The 16,108-nt window shown below is 53.7% G+C and overlaps 4 protein-coding genes across 4 annotated transcripts; 3 read left to right on the top strand and 1 right to left on the bottom strand.

Annotated features, from left to right (window-relative positions):
- Positions 1-281: 281 nt before the first annotated feature.
- CH63R_13456 (GMC oxidoreductase) lies at positions 282-2,572 on the bottom strand (the record flags this gene model as incomplete). The annotated part of the gene is made up of 6 exons (XM_018308430.1): positions 282-295; positions 409-963; positions 1,045-1,144; positions 1,313-2,038; positions 2,103-2,300; positions 2,447-2,572. The coding sequence occupies 6 exons, from the start codon at positions 2,570-2,572 to the stop codon at positions 282-284; spliced, it is 1,719 nt and encodes a 572-aa protein (XP_018150748.1).
- Positions 2,573-3,239: 667 nt separating this feature from the next.
- CH63R_13455 (Short chain dehydrogenase) lies at positions 3,240-4,069 on the top strand (the record flags this gene model as incomplete). The annotated part of the gene is made up of 2 exons (XM_018308429.1): positions 3,240-3,276; positions 3,336-4,069. The coding sequence occupies 2 exons, from the start codon at positions 3,240-3,242 to the stop codon at positions 4,067-4,069; spliced, it is 771 nt and encodes a 256-aa protein (XP_018150747.1).
- An 853-nt stretch (positions 4,070-4,922) lies between these two features.
- On the top strand, positions 4,923-6,297 carry CH63R_13454 (Oxidoreductase; the record flags this gene model as incomplete). Its single annotated transcript, XM_018308428.1, has 4 exons — positions 4,923-5,209; positions 5,276-5,333; positions 5,737-5,922; positions 6,040-6,297. The coding sequence occupies 4 exons, from the start codon at positions 4,923-4,925 to the stop codon at positions 6,295-6,297; spliced, it is 789 nt and encodes a 262-aa protein (XP_018150746.1).
- Positions 6,298-6,781: 484 nt separating this feature from the next.
- On the top strand, positions 6,782-15,711 carry CH63R_13453 (KR domain-containing protein; the record flags this gene model as incomplete). The annotated part of the gene is made up of 9 exons (XM_018308427.1): positions 6,782-7,302; positions 7,422-7,842; positions 8,225-8,348; positions 8,483-8,595; positions 8,728-9,168; positions 9,427-13,491; positions 13,610-13,684; positions 13,848-14,188; positions 14,277-15,711. 9 exons carry the CDS (start codon positions 6,782-6,784, stop codon positions 15,709-15,711), a joined length of 7,536 nt encoding a protein of 2,511 aa, XP_018150745.1.
- Positions 15,712-16,108: the final 397 nt, after the last annotated feature.

Raw genomic sequence — 16,108 nt, 5'->3', positions numbered from 1 at the left:
CATCTATCAATAAGAAACTATCTATCTAATTCAACTTGTTTTCATTGTATTGCTACCCTATTCGTGTCCCACTATATTTGAAAAGTTTACATTATCTACAATTATCTCGGACATAAAGCTACGGTAGAAGATTCCAAATCATGTTAGCTAATTACTTATCGCTAATGTTTTTAACTGTCTAATTCGGAATATAGCTGAAGTTATATAGTGCGCTTTCTTGTCTAGCTTGTTTACCTATTTCATTTTTACTACATATATACATGACGCTCTTAGCATTGATGTCAGCCATTTATATCTGCAGATAGCTTCTCTGCGATACCATCTACAGATCAACAGTTAGTTAAAAGCTCCAACTATAAGAGATATTGACTTCCGTATCGATGAGTGCTTGGATAGGGGTTGACATACAAATCGTCGCCATTGGTTGGCCTGGAAACGCAATTGGGATGATACTAGCGTCAATGATGCGCAAGGACGAGGCGCCACCCAATACACAGCCCTTGGCATCGACGACGGCCGAAGCATCATCCTTTCGGCCCATTTTACAGCTTCCAGTGGCGTGGTGAGCCGTCACAGTATTCGCCTTGATCCATTCCCAGATCTGCTCGTCGCTCTGTACATCGGGGCCAGGGGCTATTTCGGTTTTTATCACGCCTGTGGAAGCCGCCAAAGCACGGGCACGCTTCACGCCCTCAATAGCTAGCTCTCGGTCGGTGTCGTTTGAAAGCCATCTGACATCAACAACAGGCGGGTTGGCCGTGTCCGAAGAGTTAATAGTGACGGAACCGAGCGACGCATGGGTGAGAAGTACAGTGCCAAGCGCAAGGTAGTCACCAGATGTGTTTGTAGCTTGCCCAGCCGCGTTCCAGATATACTCAACATGTGGCCAATCCTCGGGGTATTGCTCAAGGTTTTCACGTAGGCCCGCACTAATGTTTGCGTCTTTGGGCAACCGATCAAACACTGCAAATCAGGGCACCAGTCGCCAGGCTCAGTTTCCAACCTACGATTCTAGTTTTTAAGAGGTTGTTGGATGTTACTTACAGATATAATTGACCGCAAAAGCCGTCAAAGGACCAGAGACAGATTGTCTGTACTCTTCCTCCGCCAAGGCCTTGTATTCCGGGTTGTTCCACAACCTGTGCTGTGAGACACCATCGACTGTGTAAACTGCAGCGAATCCTGGGTGATCCTAGGCAGATGATTTCAGTCAGCATCAAAATATTTCAAAAAGTCGAAAGAAGATTTTCTTTGTTCTTTGTGACCAAGGGCTATTAAAACTAGCCCATCTTTTCCGTATGAAACCACTTACGTGTATACCTTGTCCAACACCTGATAACGCACTAACTGTAGTCACATTGTTCTCCTCGAGAACGCCGGGTGGTCCGACGCCAGATGCCATAAGCAGTTGCGGCGTGCGAAAGGCCCCGGCAGCCAACACAACCTCCCTCTTGACGTTGATAACGTATTCAGGTCCACCAGAGCTGACGACCACACCAGACGCGGCCTTTTTGGCATTGAATACAATCCGTTTCGCCAGCGTATTAGGGTATATTCTCAATCTCTCCCCAGCGCAATTCGCCGCCGCCTTGAGAAAAGACGTCTGAGAGGAATCCCGCAGCTGTGTTTCGCTATCGATGGCGGCCGGGAACTGCGCGTAGCCGAGGACCTCCCCGCTGTTCATTCCGGTTGGAGTTTCCACCAGCCCCAAAGTCTCCATGCCCTTCGCAAAGGCAGCGGACACGGGCACGAAATAATTCCAGTAACCCACATTCAGAGGCCCCGCCTCGGGATCGAAGGCAGTCATGTCCGAGGTGCCGGCTGGCCCGCCGCGGAGTTCTCCATCAGCTGGGGTGAAGGAAACGCTCTTTTTGAGGAAGGGAAGAATATTGTTCCAATCGTAGCTCGTATCACCGACGGCCGTCGCCCAGAGGTCGTAGAAGCTTGCAGTGCCCCGCTGGTAGACCATGGCGTTCCGAGCCGTGCTGCCACCAAGTGTCTTTCCTTGGGCGTAAGCGACAGACCGGCCGCCTAGTTGCTGTAGAATTGCATGAGACTGGAGGTTCGAGAAACCGTGTCTGTCTTTGAGTGGGTTTACTTACTGCTTGGGGCTTGGTCGTGAGCTTCCAGTCGATAGTGCCTGGCTCGTCCATGTATTGGGAGTTGTAGGCCGGGAACTCCGTGGTATTGCCTGCGTCGTCCTGGTAGAAGCCACCAGCTTCCACGACGGCAACCGAGTAGTTGCCCTCGACGGACAGGCGCATGGCTGCCACTAGTCCGGAGTTGCCACCGCCGACGATCTAAATGTGCGAACATCAGTTAGCTCGCTTGTCCCAATTGGACAATATGCTCTACTGGAAACACACGGAAAGGCTCTTTAGCAGCTAAGTATCTGCACCAAATCGAGATGCAGTTATTTTGCTCAAGATGGAATTCGGAAACTCACTAAATAGTCAAATGTCTCTGACTGGCTTGGTGTGCCGAATAAGTGGCTATACTCATCCGCCACCTTCGCGGCGTAGCATAGCCGGCTTTGAAGAACAGACCCCGATAAGAAAATTGCGAATCGCATGGTGGGAATAGCTTACAATATCGCAAAGAGAGATGCAATGATCAAAGAGGAAGGACTTTGTCAGGTCCTGGAGCAAAGAGAAGATTTATAAACCAACAAATGACTCAAAACCAGAAAGACACCCTGCCCCCCCCACACTTGAACCGAAGATACGCTAAAAGTGACAGTTTCTAAAATAATCATAAATTAACAGTGATCATGATTTTTCATCCAGGAGTATAAATTGAAGTGCTTGTTATTGATAACTGTACCCTAGGTGTGAGTAGAGGGGCAAAAACAAAATGGGTTGACCTAGCTTGATAACTCATTGTGTCCGAACCATCCGTACTTTCGGGCAAACAAGCAAGGTTGAGAGAGTCTGTGAGAGCTTCGGTTCGTACACCGCGCGATGTGTTCCCTGTCCGTTTAGTGTTTCTCCTAAGGAAGCTTACATCTACACCAGTCAGAAGACGAAGCCGGGATGCAGCTCCAGGGTATCGAGTCAGTGTAAAGACAACAGCTGGCCGCTGTGCCATGCTCTTGGATGCAATTGCGTGGCATAGGTTTGCTGTCATGGATAGTTTGGTAAAATTGCAGTGTTGTCTATAAAGTCACTTGTCCCTGGCAGTGTTCATTTCGCTTCCAACCATTTCCACGTCTCCAACATACTTAACAGACCCCATTCGCCATGGCCTTAGTAGAGAAGAAGATAATTCTCATCACAGGTTCGAGCTAATTGTTTGCCCAACCTACGTAAAGTAGATTGAAACTTTGCTGATAGTAGAGTCTGCAGGAGCCAATCAGGGAATTGGTTACGAAGCCGCTAAAAATCTGATCCTCTCATCTTCCGAGTACCACGTGGTTCTCGGTAGCCGCAAGTCCGCCAACGGAGAGACAGCCACAAGACAGCTAGAATCAATTCCAGGCGCCAAAGGCAGCGTCGCAACTACGCAGATAGACGTTACGGACGAGGCCTCTGTGAACGATGCAGTCAGCCGTCTTGAGTCTGAGTACGGGAGGCTTGACGTGCTGGTTAACAATGCGGGCATCATATCCATGGCTCACCCACCTACGACTGGGGCGCTCCGCCGCGTGCTAGAAACGAATGTTATAGGTGCGCTAGGGGTTACAGAGGCATTTCTTCCTCTACTGAAAAAAGCCGTCCACAAGCCGGCACGCATTGTCTTTGTGAGCTCCAGCATGGGCTCCATCACGCATGCCAGTGACCCGACCTCACCGTACTACACGCCGTTTGGTACCGAGTATAAAGTGAGCAAGGCCGCGCTGAACATGCTGATGACAATGTACGTAGTGCGTCTCAAGCCGGAAGGGATTCTTGTGTTTGGCGCGGATCCTGGCCTTTGCGCCACCAATTTCACAGGCGATCCCGCTTCACTCACAGCGAGGGGTGCGGCGTTGCCGGCCGATGGAGGGGACCGAGTAGCCGCAGTCATCAAGACAGACAAGCTGGAGGATGCTGGCAAGGTTATCGGGATATACGGTTTCAGTCCGTGGTAGATGAGACACATGAGAGTTTTCAAACTGTTGAAAGGGAACAAGACTTGGGGAGTTTCTGTTTTCTGTGTTAGTAGAGGGGGGGCGGCTAGAGGGCGCCATTTGGGAAATGACAAAAAGTTTGGTGGGATGAATCTGAAGCTAATCAAGATACATCGTCCCGATGACTAGGGCAATACATTCTTGCTTCGGTAGAATCTGAAAGTTGAAGGAATCTTCCTGTCGACATGACCACATGACTTATATGATTGCTGTACATCTTATGCGACATGTAATTTGACTAACAGGCCAACAGACGGCCGGTAGGACCACAAATACAGGCCAAACCTGAGTTGGTAGTGGGGTAAAGCATTATTGCCAGATTCAGTGATCCCGAGATAGGGGACCAGTTCAGCTGTAGATCTATCCGGGCCCAACACTCACTCATGCACCCGTCAACTCGGGTGGTTTCGCTGCTCTGGGCGCAATCTGTAGCAGCTTTTGTGATAGCAGGCCTGCCTCAACATAAGTACACTACTCCAAGAAGCTAAAACGTCACGCAGCATAAACTTGCTGCAAATCAGGACGAGGTAAGATTTATCGAACAGTGTAAAGTAGACATAGCATAGTGTAAACCAAGAGCAGCCTTAAGCATTTCCTAACTTAGCTGAGACTTAAAGAAGACGCCTTCCTGCAGCCAACAGCAGGGAGTAATCGTTATAAAAGCTTCCATCAGAGCTTCTCAGCCAAAGACATCATCACAAACACGAACCCTGAACAACCTAGTAGCATACAGTCACTGTAGGCCCTTACAACAACCAAACATTCAATTAATAGCTTTGTACTTTTTTCTTCTTCCTTTGTCCTTCTACAGACCATGTCTTCCCCCATCCCCTTCCCCAATGGCTTGCCCATGATCGACCTTCCCCGTGTGTCCCTTAGCAACCTCCTTAGGCATGACGAGAAGGAGCTCGACAAGCTCTTCGATATATGTCTCTCGACCAGCTTCTTCTATCTCAACCTACAGGACTGTCCTAAAGGAGAACAACTCTGGAATCAGGCAGTAAAGGTCTGCAACCTAGGTAAAGCCACGTTGCCTGTACTCGACATAGAGACAAAACTGTCATACAAGTCTCGTGAGACGACGGGAGTCTTTGATTTAGGGTACGTTGTGAGACGGTAGGCAGAGTCCCATTCCAGAAGAAATGCTTACCTTGCATTGTGTAGCAGATATAAGTGTCCCAGCATCAGCAAGAACAGCGAGCCCAAGTTCAGTAAAGCTTTCAACGTAAGTCAAGCTAACCATACCACACAAATGTGCGGGTGTAAGTGAGAGCAGACACACAACACATAAAGCCAACAGCAGCTGGGCACCAGCCAGTCAAAATCAGAGACTGAACTGCCCAACCGACCCCCCGAGATAATATCCAGATCTGCCAACAGTATCTTTCTTATCATAGCTTTTTATCCGAAGTGTCCTTGTCTTCAAAATTGCGGACACTCTAAAAGCACAGGCTTGTTGAGTTTCGGTTTCAGGTTCAAGTGAAGAAGAGGCTGAGTACTAACCAAGAGACCTTTTTTCCTTTTCTTAGATCCCGTTCTACGAACTTGTCATAAATAAACAATCCATATTCCAGCTTCCTCATTAACTCAAGGATCACCGCAACCTATTCTCCTCGCTCCTTACGCAGAAAAACGAGGTCTGTCATGTAATGCTGCGTACTCTCGAGACCCAGCTGCAGCTTGAGCCCGGGGCCCTGATGTCGCTGCACCGACGCGAGGACCCGTCATATAACTTCCTCCGCGTACTGCAATATCCTGCCACAGCACCAGGAGACAATCCAAACGCGGCCAAATTCCCTCCTCACCGTAACTCAGTCAGCATCGCCATGCTTTTCACTTAGGTCAGTGGCCTGCAGATCTTAGAGCCCGACAGCAGCAGCACGAATCCAAACCCCAACCCAGCCACAGGCAATCACAACGAGGCCGACTAGTGCTGGGTCGAGCCCGTCAATAGCCACGTCATCGTCAACATCAGCGACGCCCTCGCCGTCCTGACCAACGAGGTGCTCCATTCCGGCTTCCACCGCGTCATTGGCGCTCCAGGCGACCAGGCCAAGCTCGACAAGTACAGCGTCCTGCTCGGATACCGACCGGTACTCAACACGCCCATGAAGCCTTTCACCAGCCCTTTGATCCCACAGCTATCCGAGGAGCAGTCCAGCGACCCAGTCCAGACGTACCAGGAGTAGGGGATAGAGCGAGTCGCCAAAGTCTATCGCGTGCTGGAAACCCAAGAGACCTAACACAAGCGCCTGTATATACCACACGGACACTCTCTTGTCATTTTGGCGAGTTGAAGTTTGGGAAGAGAGTAACCACAGACAAAATCACCCACTAGATGTCTAGAGATTTCAGGAAACCCGGGCAGATGTAAAGCAGTTCAGCAGGTTATAGCAAAGTATAAGCACCATCAACGTTACTTATTCAAGAGACATGTCTCTATGAGATATATAAGCGAGTACAAGTACCTCTTCTGTCAAGATTTCGAATCATACTTTCAGCCAAAGTCGAGTCTAGAATTTAACTGTCAACTCTAATTAGAAGCTTTTCCTTCTTATTAGTACCCCCGCCACCACCTCCATACATTATACAGCAACCCTTAACCCTACCCCCCTCTCTGTCTAACCAGTACCCAGACTCTACTCCAAATTCCCCTCTTTCACATTTCAGACGATGACTAGAATTCGCAGACAGTCTCAGCACGCCCCAATAGTCGCCATTTGTAGCATTGGGCTGCGTCTGCCCCAAGGCGTTCGGGATACCAATGCATTCTGGGAGGTCCTTGTCAACGGAAAGGACCTCCAGAGCCACGTGCCCGAGTCCAAATACAACCACCAGGGATTTGCCAATACTCTAGGGAAGAAAGGTGCCATCGAGACGCAGTGTGGCTACTTTGTCAATAAAGACCTGGGATCTCTCGACACGAGCCTGTTCTCGATGAGCCAGAAAGAACTCGAGAGGTGCAATCCACAGCAGCGCCAGTTCCTCGAGGTCGTTCGCCAAGCACTCGAGAATGCCGGCGAGGTCAACTACCGTGGTAAAGCGGTGGGATGCTACGTGGGGACTTTTAGCGAAGATTGGTTGCAGATGGCGGCACGCGAACAACAGCACGCCGGAGGCTACCTGTTAACCGGCCATGGAGATCTCATGATTGCCAACCGCGCATCGTATGAGTATGACTTGAAAGGGCCAAGGTGAGTGACTCTGTAGGGCCCCCATGTCATATGGGAGACCATTCTACATCCGCTCTTCTTTGTATTCACACAGCGCGAATCATAGCAAACACTAACAGTGTGGCCTGTGTTCTTTGAAGCATGGTCATCAAGACAGGCTGCTCGGCATCGCTTGTAGGCCTTCACGAAGCCTGTCGCGCACTGCAGAATGGCGACTGTGTCGGCGCCATCGTCGGCGGTGTGAATCTGATCATGGGTCCAACCACGACAGCCGCCATGACGGAAGAAGGCATGCTCTCCCCGGAGGGATCTTGCAAGACGTTTGACGCCGCGGCCGACGGGTACGGCCGCGGAGAAGCCATCAACGCCGTGTACATCAAGCTGCTGGACGATGCCATCCGGGACAACAACCCCATCCGAGCAATTATTCGCGCTTCGGGAACAAACAGCGACGGCAACAGTTCGACGCTGCTGACACCCAACAGCGCTATGCATGAGGCCTTGATGCGCAAGGTTTATCTAGACGCCGGGCTGGACCCCAGCAAGACTGCCTTTGTCGAAGTAAGTCAAATGTGCCTATATGTGCTCGGAGGCCGGGGGGCGACCCAACTCGAGCGCCAATGTTTTTGTGAAGGTAGAGAGAGAAAGAAAAGATGTGCTTACGTTGATGATCTACTGTAGTGCCACGGTACAGGAACCCCTACAGGTGACCCCTTGGAGACAAATGCAGTCGGTAATGTTTTTGGAGAACACGGAGTGTATATTGGATCTGTAAGTGAGAACCCGAACACTCACAGGCCTGTGCCTACAATTACACGACATGACAGACAGATGATGTCGCCGTAAAAAAGTCAAGCTTTTCTGTACGACTCTTACGTGGGCACTCACGCGATTCTAATTCTGATCAACTGACTCATTCACTTCTCTTGCCTCTGATATATAGGTCAAACCAAATGTTGGCCATTCCGAGGGAGCCTCTGGCTTGACGAGCTTGATCAAGGCCGTGTTGGCTTTAGAAAACAATACGATTCCTCCAAACATCAAATTTTCTACGCCCAACCCCAAAAGTAAGTCTGCGTGTGTGATTGCGCCACTCTCGTATGGCTTTAGGAAAGAGAGAGAAAGAGTGATTTTGCTACACGCTAAAGACATATACATATACCCGTCAAAAGAAACGCGGCTCTCTAACAAATCGTGGCAGTACCTTTTGAAGACAAGAAGCTCGTAGTACCCACGAAACCAGTGGCCTGGCCGGCTGATCGTGATCGTCGCATCAGTGTCAACTCGTTTGGCATCGGCGGTTCCAATGCTCATGTAAGTGCTATAGTTATCTACACCCTCGCGTCGAGTCGATGACAAGGAAACGAAAACGAAGACGAGAGATGGAGGCTGTGGGCTGTGATATGATATGGATGCTTACTATTCTTCTTCTTTATCCACACACAGGTCATCTTGGAAGCTCCTCCGGCGATCGGGCTTCAGACTACAACCATTCCTTCTGTTCGTCCCAACGGGCCGCGACTCCTGCTCGCCTCTGCCAACACGGCCAGGTCGGCCAAGACGGCGGTGGAGAACATTCAACAGTACCTGAGCCAACACCCCGCGGTGGTCGATGACGCTGCGTACACCCTCGCATTGCACCGAGATCACCTGCCGCAACGGGCGTTCATGGTGGCCTCTGCCGACGGCAGAATCTTGGAGACTTCGTCCGTAATCAAGGCTCCTAACGCGAAGCCCAAGCTCCTCATGATCTTCACAGGCCAGGGGGCCCAGTGGCCTAACATGGGCAAGGAGCTGGTACAAACAGACGAGGGCTTCAAGAGGGACTTGTCGGCCATGGACAAAAGTTTGAAGGGTCTGCCGCAACCCCGACTTGGAACATTGAAGGTAAGCTTCATTCTGTTTGTCTTCGCGGTGTGTGTGTTTTGAAGGAGAGAGAGGCTGGACGTGAAACGATGTAACCCTCTCAGAGAGTGACTGAAAGAGAGAGAGAGAGAGAGACAGAGACGAGGTTGAACTTTTCTTAGGCTTTCTGACTGACGTATCCAACTCTGCCTTCTTCTCACAGATGAACTCATGGCCCCTCAAGAATCGAGCAAGCTTCACACGGCTGCTCTCTCGCAGCCCATCTGCACTGCCCTCCAGATAGCCATGGTCAACTACCTGCGGCGCGCCGGCATACGCCCGGATGCCGTTGTTGGTCACTCGAGCGGAGAGATCGCAGCAGCATACGCCGCCAACCTGATGTCACTGGACGAGGCCATCGTCTCGGCCTACTACAGAGGCTACGTGACATCGTGTACGTCGATGGGGGGAGGCATGGGCGCCGTCGGTCTCGGCGTGGACCAGGTCGCCCCGTACATTAGCGGGCTGGAAAAGGTCGTCATCGCCTGCGACAACAGCCCGCAAAGCGTCACGCTGTCGGGAGACGTCGACGTCCTCGACAAGGTCCTCGACCGGATCCAACGCGACAGGCCGGACACGTTGGCCAGGCGGCTCAAGGTCGACATGGCCTACCATTCGCAGCACATGGAACATATTGCCGACTTGTACGAGCAGCTTCTTTTGCAGAGCTTGCCAGCAGTAGTCACACGGGGCAAGGGCGAGAAGAAGCCATCCGGCGTCGCGCTTCTTCCCATGTTCTCCTCCGTCACCAACTCGGTCATCACCTCCCCCAGCGAACTCGGGCCGTCTTATTGGGTTTCTAACCTGGTTTCTCGGGTTCGATTCAGTGGAGCCGTGCAGACGTTCCTCGCAGAACAGCAGCCCGGCAGCGCCGTCTTCCTCGAGGTCGGCCCGCACTCGGCGCTCGCCGGCCCCCTGCGCCAGATCGTCGGCGCCGGCGCCGGGCTGGGCCGTGATGAAGGTTGCCGCTACGTCTCGGTTCTGATCCGCGGGCGGGACGCCCGACACACCATGCTCGCCGCGCTCGGCCAGCTCTACCAGAACAACGTCAGCGCCGATTGGTCCGCGGCCATCGTGGCCTCGGGACCGCGGTCGGTGCTTACGAACCTGCCTCGCTACCCCTGGGACCACAGCGGGGGTTCGTTCTGGTACGAGTCCCGCTTGTCCAAGGAGTTGCGCATGCGGCAGGTCGGCCACCACCCGTTGCTGGGCTTGCGCATCCACGAAAGCTCGCCGCTTGAGCCCCTCTGGCGCAACAAGTTGACCCTGGTCGGCGAGCCGTGGCTTGCGCATCACAAGATTCGTACCGACGCCGTCTTCCCCTTTGCCGGCTATCTCGCCATGGCCGGCGAGGCCGTCCGGCAGCATACCGGGATCGAGTCCGGGTACCAGGTGCGGGACGCCTCGGTGCACTCGGCCATGATGCTGTCGGACGAGGAGGTCGAGATCGTGACGTCGCTGAGGCCCCGGAGGCTGACCAAAACGACCGACTCCAGCTGGTTCGAGTTCTGCATCGTGGCTTACAACGGTGTCGGCTGGACCAAGCACTGCGACGGCCAGGTCAGGGCATGCACCGAGCAGCCTCCGGTTGCTTCCCCGAGACCGGATCCTGAGACCATGGTCCGCCGTGTCGGCAAGAGTCAGTGGTATGAGAACATGGACAACATAGGCATCGTCTACGGCCCCGAGTTCCAGTCGCTGACCGACATCGCCTCGTCCGTAACGAACAACGTGGCCACCGCCGTCGTCCAAGCAGGCGAGAACCGGGCGGCCGACCCGGCTTTCCCTCTGCACCCCGTCATCATCGACGTCGCCCTGCAGTTGATCCTTGTCGCTATGGTACAGGGCGTTGGTCGTCGCTTCGGCCCTCTGAAGATGCCCACTACGATCAAGGAACTGACCGTGTTCCGTGGCTCTCCAGTTATGGACGCTTTTTCCTGGGCACCCCCTCGGGGCGGCGAGAACGAAGTCGGTGTGGAGATCACGTCTGGTGGCAATGTTGTCCTCCGTCTCCGTGGTCTCGAGCTGAAGCAGGTCGACAACGACGGCGGCGGCGGCAGCAACAACACGACGTCTTTGTTGTTACAAGAGTCCCACGCGGCAGCCCGCCTTGAATGGGTTCCCCTGTTCGACATGGTAGATCACGCTACGCTCTTCACCCCGCCTTTGTCCATCCAAGAGGACACAATCCTCCAGGAGAAGATGACCCTGCTCTGCATCCTCGAGAGCGGTCCTGCGGTCCACGGGCTTGAGGCCTGCAACTGGCACTTTGACAAGTTCCGCGACTGGCTTGCCGTGGAGATCAACCGGGCCGAGAACGGCACGTATCCGGTTCTCGGAGCTGAAGACGTAAAGACGCTGGTCTCACTTCCTTCAGCCGACCGACGTGTCATGATTGACCATCTCTGCCGGGTCTTGGCCAAGGACTCGCCCAAGGGCGCCCTGGCACTCTGCACAAAGCGCGTGTTTGACATCGTCCGGGATGTGTTTGTCGGCCGAACTGATCCCCTCGACCTCCTCATGCAGGGCAACCTGCTGACCCGGGTATACGACTGCATCAGCTATGGCAAGGGCGACTTCTTCAAGCTCTTTTCCAATGCGCGACCCAACTGCCGAATCCTCGAGATCGGCGGCGGCACCGGTGGCACAACGGAGATGATCCTCCGCCACATCATCCGGCCGGGCGGGCTTCCGGCATACGACACGTATACCTTCACCGACATCTCTGCAGGCTTCTTCCCGCAGGCCCGCGAGCGCTTCGCCTACGCCCCGAACATGGAGTTCAAGGCCCTGGACATCAGCCGCCCACCTTTCGAGCAGGGCGGGTTCGAGCCCGACTCGTACGACATCATTCTCGCGCCCAACGTCATCCACGCCACCAAGAGCATCCGGGACACGCTCGGGAACCTCTACCCCTTTCTGCGGCCCGGTGGAATGCTCGTCATGACGGAGCTCTGTGCGCTGGTCCGCACGCCCAACTACAGCTTCGGTACCTTTGCCGGCTGGTGGCTCGGCCAGGATGACGGCCGGCCCCTGGAGCCGTACATCAGCCTCGAGAGGTGGGACGACGAGCTCAAGGCATGCGGCTTCTCGGGTGTCGACACGGCCGTCCTCGACGACGAGGAGCCGTACCAGTACTGCGCCGCCATCGTCAGCACCAAGCCGGTGGGTGTGGGCAGCAGCGGCGGAAATGACCCCGCCGCCTCCACCGCCGCATCTGAGTTTGCAGCCAGAACAATTGAAAAAGGGACCAAGAGCGCGGGGAGTAGTAACCGCCACCCCGAGGTAACCGTCTTGGTAGTTGACCGAACCAGCTCCCTTGCAAAGGGCGTGGTGGCCCAGCTCGAACGGGACGGTTTCCAGGTGTCCGTTTTCACGCTGAGCGAAGATGCCGCCATCCCTCACGACCGTGACGTCGTCTCGCTGCTCGACGTGGAATCCTTCTTCTTCCAAGACATCACGGCGGAACGATGGGACGCCTTCCAGAAGATACTGCAGAAGCACGAGGCCGGGAACATTCTCTGGGTCACCAAACCTGCACAGGTAAACTGCAAGGATCCAAGATCGGCGCAGGCCCTCGGCGTGGCGCGCTCCGTCCGCGCAGAGTCCAAGGTACCTTTTTATACCCTGGAAGTTGCCAAAGCAGCCGAGGCCAAGTCGACAGAACTGCTGAGTAAGGTTCTGTGCAAGATACGAAATGATGCCGATGCCACCAATAATGGTCTGCTCGCGTCCGACATGGAATATGTCATTGACGACGGCGTCATCAAGGTTGGCCGCTACCAGCCTTTCTCCCTCATGGAGGAGCTCCGCCAGATCTCTACCAAGCACCCAGCCGAAGCCGGGTCTCGGGTGGTTTCGATGACGACAAGTCTGCAAACCAAGCACGCCGGTTCACTCGAGAACCTTGTCTGGGTCAGCAAAGAGGTGGCCCAGCCCGACGCGTCCGGCCTTGGGGATGATGAGGTTGTTATTGATACCCGTGCGGTTGGCCTAAACTTCAAAGATGTTCTATTCGCCATGGGTGTTTTGAGGCCTTCCGGCGGGGAGACGACGGTCCCCTTGGGCCTCGAGATTGCAGGTGTGGTGACCGGCATTGGACGCAACATAACTGGGCTGGCTGTTGGGGACAGGGTCATGGCCATGCCGCCGACGTCCTGCTTCCAAACAGTCATCACCACGCCGGCCGACCTCGTCGAGAGGATCAGTGATGATATCACTTTTGCCGAAGCTGCCACGATTCCCGTCGTCTTCAGCACGGTTATAGAGAGTCTAATCAACATCGGCCAACTGGAAAAGGGACAGGTAAGCAAGCAAAAGCCGTGGCATGTGTCTATGTCTGTCTCTGTGCAACAAGACACACAACGGGCGAGTTTGTAAACGCCGTCGATATGCTAACAGGCGTTCTTCCAAACCCATATAGTCCGTTCTCATCCACGCAGCAACCGATGGAGTTGGTCACGCTGCCATCCAATTGTGCCAGTTTATTGGCGCAGAGGTAAGCAACAGGAGTTGGTTGTTGTTGCTGAGATGTGAATCCCAAAATGCCCCCCCCCCCCTCTCTCTCTCTCGCGCGCGCGCGCTCTCAATCGATTTCACCCTCCCTCTCCCACACTCTCAGCTACGTGGCATATGCGGCATCTGACACTCGATCAATACAGATCTACGCCACCGTCGGCAGCGAAGCCAAGGCCCAGTATCTTGTCGAGACTTTCGGTATTGCACGAGACCACATCTTCAACTCTCGTGACGCTTCCTTTGCCGTGGGACTGAAGAAGGCGACGAGTGGACGCGGCGTTGACGTTGTCCTCAACTCGGTCTCGGGAGAACTCCTCCACGCGTCTTGGGAGTGCGTAGCTACCTTTGGAAAGATGATTGAGCTCGGCAAGCGAGACATCATTGAGGAGGGAAGCCTCAACATGCGCCACTTCTTAGCCAACAGATCGTACTGCTGCGTTGACCTGACTCTGATGTGCCAGGAGCGTCCGCAAAGAGCTAGAGGGTAGGTGTCATAGCCCTGTGACATGTCTACACCCTATATCCATACACCGTAACATGGTATCTATGCTGACTTTCTCATCTTTCTGCAGACTGCTGAAAAGATGCACCGAGTTGCTCAAGGCTGGCGCCATCAAGCCGCTGAACCCTATGTCGACTTTCGAGGCCAGCAACGTCCAGGACGCTTTCCGGTGGGTTCAGGAAAGCAGCCACATTGGAAAGGCCGTCGTCATGATGCCGGAACACATCGGCTCGCAACTCGAAAGCACGCCGGAATCGCCACCGCTTAGTATGGAAGACAAAGCTTCGTATCTCATCACCGGCGGTCTAGGGGGTCTCGGTGTCCCCATTGCGACCTGGCTCGTCGAGCGTGGCGCAAAGTCACTCGTCTTCCTCTCTCGGACCGCGGGCCAAAAGCCCAAAGACCGGGCGCTCATAGCCGAACTCGAGGCGGCGGGCTGTTCAGTCGTCTGTGTCGCAGGCCACGCCGAGTCGCCCGCCGACGTGCAAAAGGCCATATCCTTCTCGCCCCACCCCATCAGGGGCGTCCTTCACCTTGCTATGGTGCTGCGCGACGCGCCCATTGCCAGTATGGCCTACGACGACTGGCTTGCCGCCAACAACCCCAAGATCGGCGGAGCATGGGCCCTGCATGAAGCCTTCAAGAAGACGCCGCTTGACTTCTTCGTTATGGCCAGCTCTTTAGTCACCGTGGTGGAGCAGCCGGGCCAGGGCAACTACAGCGCCGCCAACACGTTCCTCGAGGCCTTTACGCAGTACCGCCGCGGCCTCGGCCTTCCGGCGTCTATACTCAACATCTGCCCGATTGACGGCGTCGGCTTTGTGGCTGAAAACCAGTTCGCGCGGAAGAACATGAAGGCCCAGGGGTTGTACTTCCTCCGCGAACCGGAGCTGCTCGACTTCTTGGAACTCGCAATCAAGCTGTCGCCGGCGTCGGTCAGAACGAGACCACCACGTTGCCCGACAACCGCTGCCGCCGCCCATGAGAGTCGCGAGGAGAAGGACGAGTCAGGGTGGCAGAAGCCTTGGGTCAGCACTGGCCAGGTCATCATGGGCCTTCGATCCGAGGAAGACTTGAACGACCCTAACACGCGCACAAACTGGCGCCGAGATCGTCGAATGGGATTCTACCACAACTTTAGGGACAGTGCCGAGTTGGGCCACGACTCCGGACAGAAAAAGTCCTCGGGCGAGTTGACGAAATTCCTAGCGGCCGCGGCAGACAGCCCGGCTTTGCTCACCACAACCGAGAGCGCCGAGTTTCTAGCCAAGGAGATCGGTTCCAAAGTGTACGATTTGATGCTTAAAGATGATGCGGAGGTGGACACGTCCTTGACGCTACAGCAGCTCGGACTGGATTCGCTCATGGCGATTGAGTTGCGACGCTGGTGGAAGGTTGCCTTTGGGCTAGAAATTAGCGTCCTGGAAATTCTTGCTGCTAGTAGCCTTGAACGTCTTGGCAAGGTAGCAGCTTTAGGATTAATAGCTAAGTTTAAACAAGGCTGATAATCTTTAGGTTTGAAAAGAGGTCTTGTGTACATGTACAGAGGTAAGCTAGGATTTTCTAATGCAAGAGATAACATTAGACAGCATTTATAAATATAGAGATAGATAAGAATACAGATCTAGAACTAAATCTTCTAAGATAAATTAATTGTCAAAGACTGAATAGAAAAAGAAGGAGTCTTACCAAAAGTAGAATAATCCAAAGAAGTTCATTGCTAGAAGAGCTTCTAAATATGCATCTTATAGAAAGACAATCCATTTTTAGCTTAAGGCTTTACTGAATTCAACTGGGATATTCCAATAATCACGCGCAAAGAGCGCCAAATCGAGGACGAAATAGCCTCAACTCGCACAGCGCATCTGAAATATTGCGAGGTGGATGACTGCTTCTAAGTTA

Source organism: Colletotrichum higginsianum, chromosome 10 (assembly GCF_001672515.1).
Source record: "Colletotrichum higginsianum IMI 349063 chromosome 10, whole genome shotgun sequence".
Lineage (NCBI taxonomy): Eukaryota > Fungi > Ascomycota > Sordariomycetes > Glomerellales > Glomerellaceae > Colletotrichum > Colletotrichum higginsianum.
Note: the sequence above shows the minus strand (reverse complement) of the source record. Positions and strands in the feature narration are given on the sequence as shown.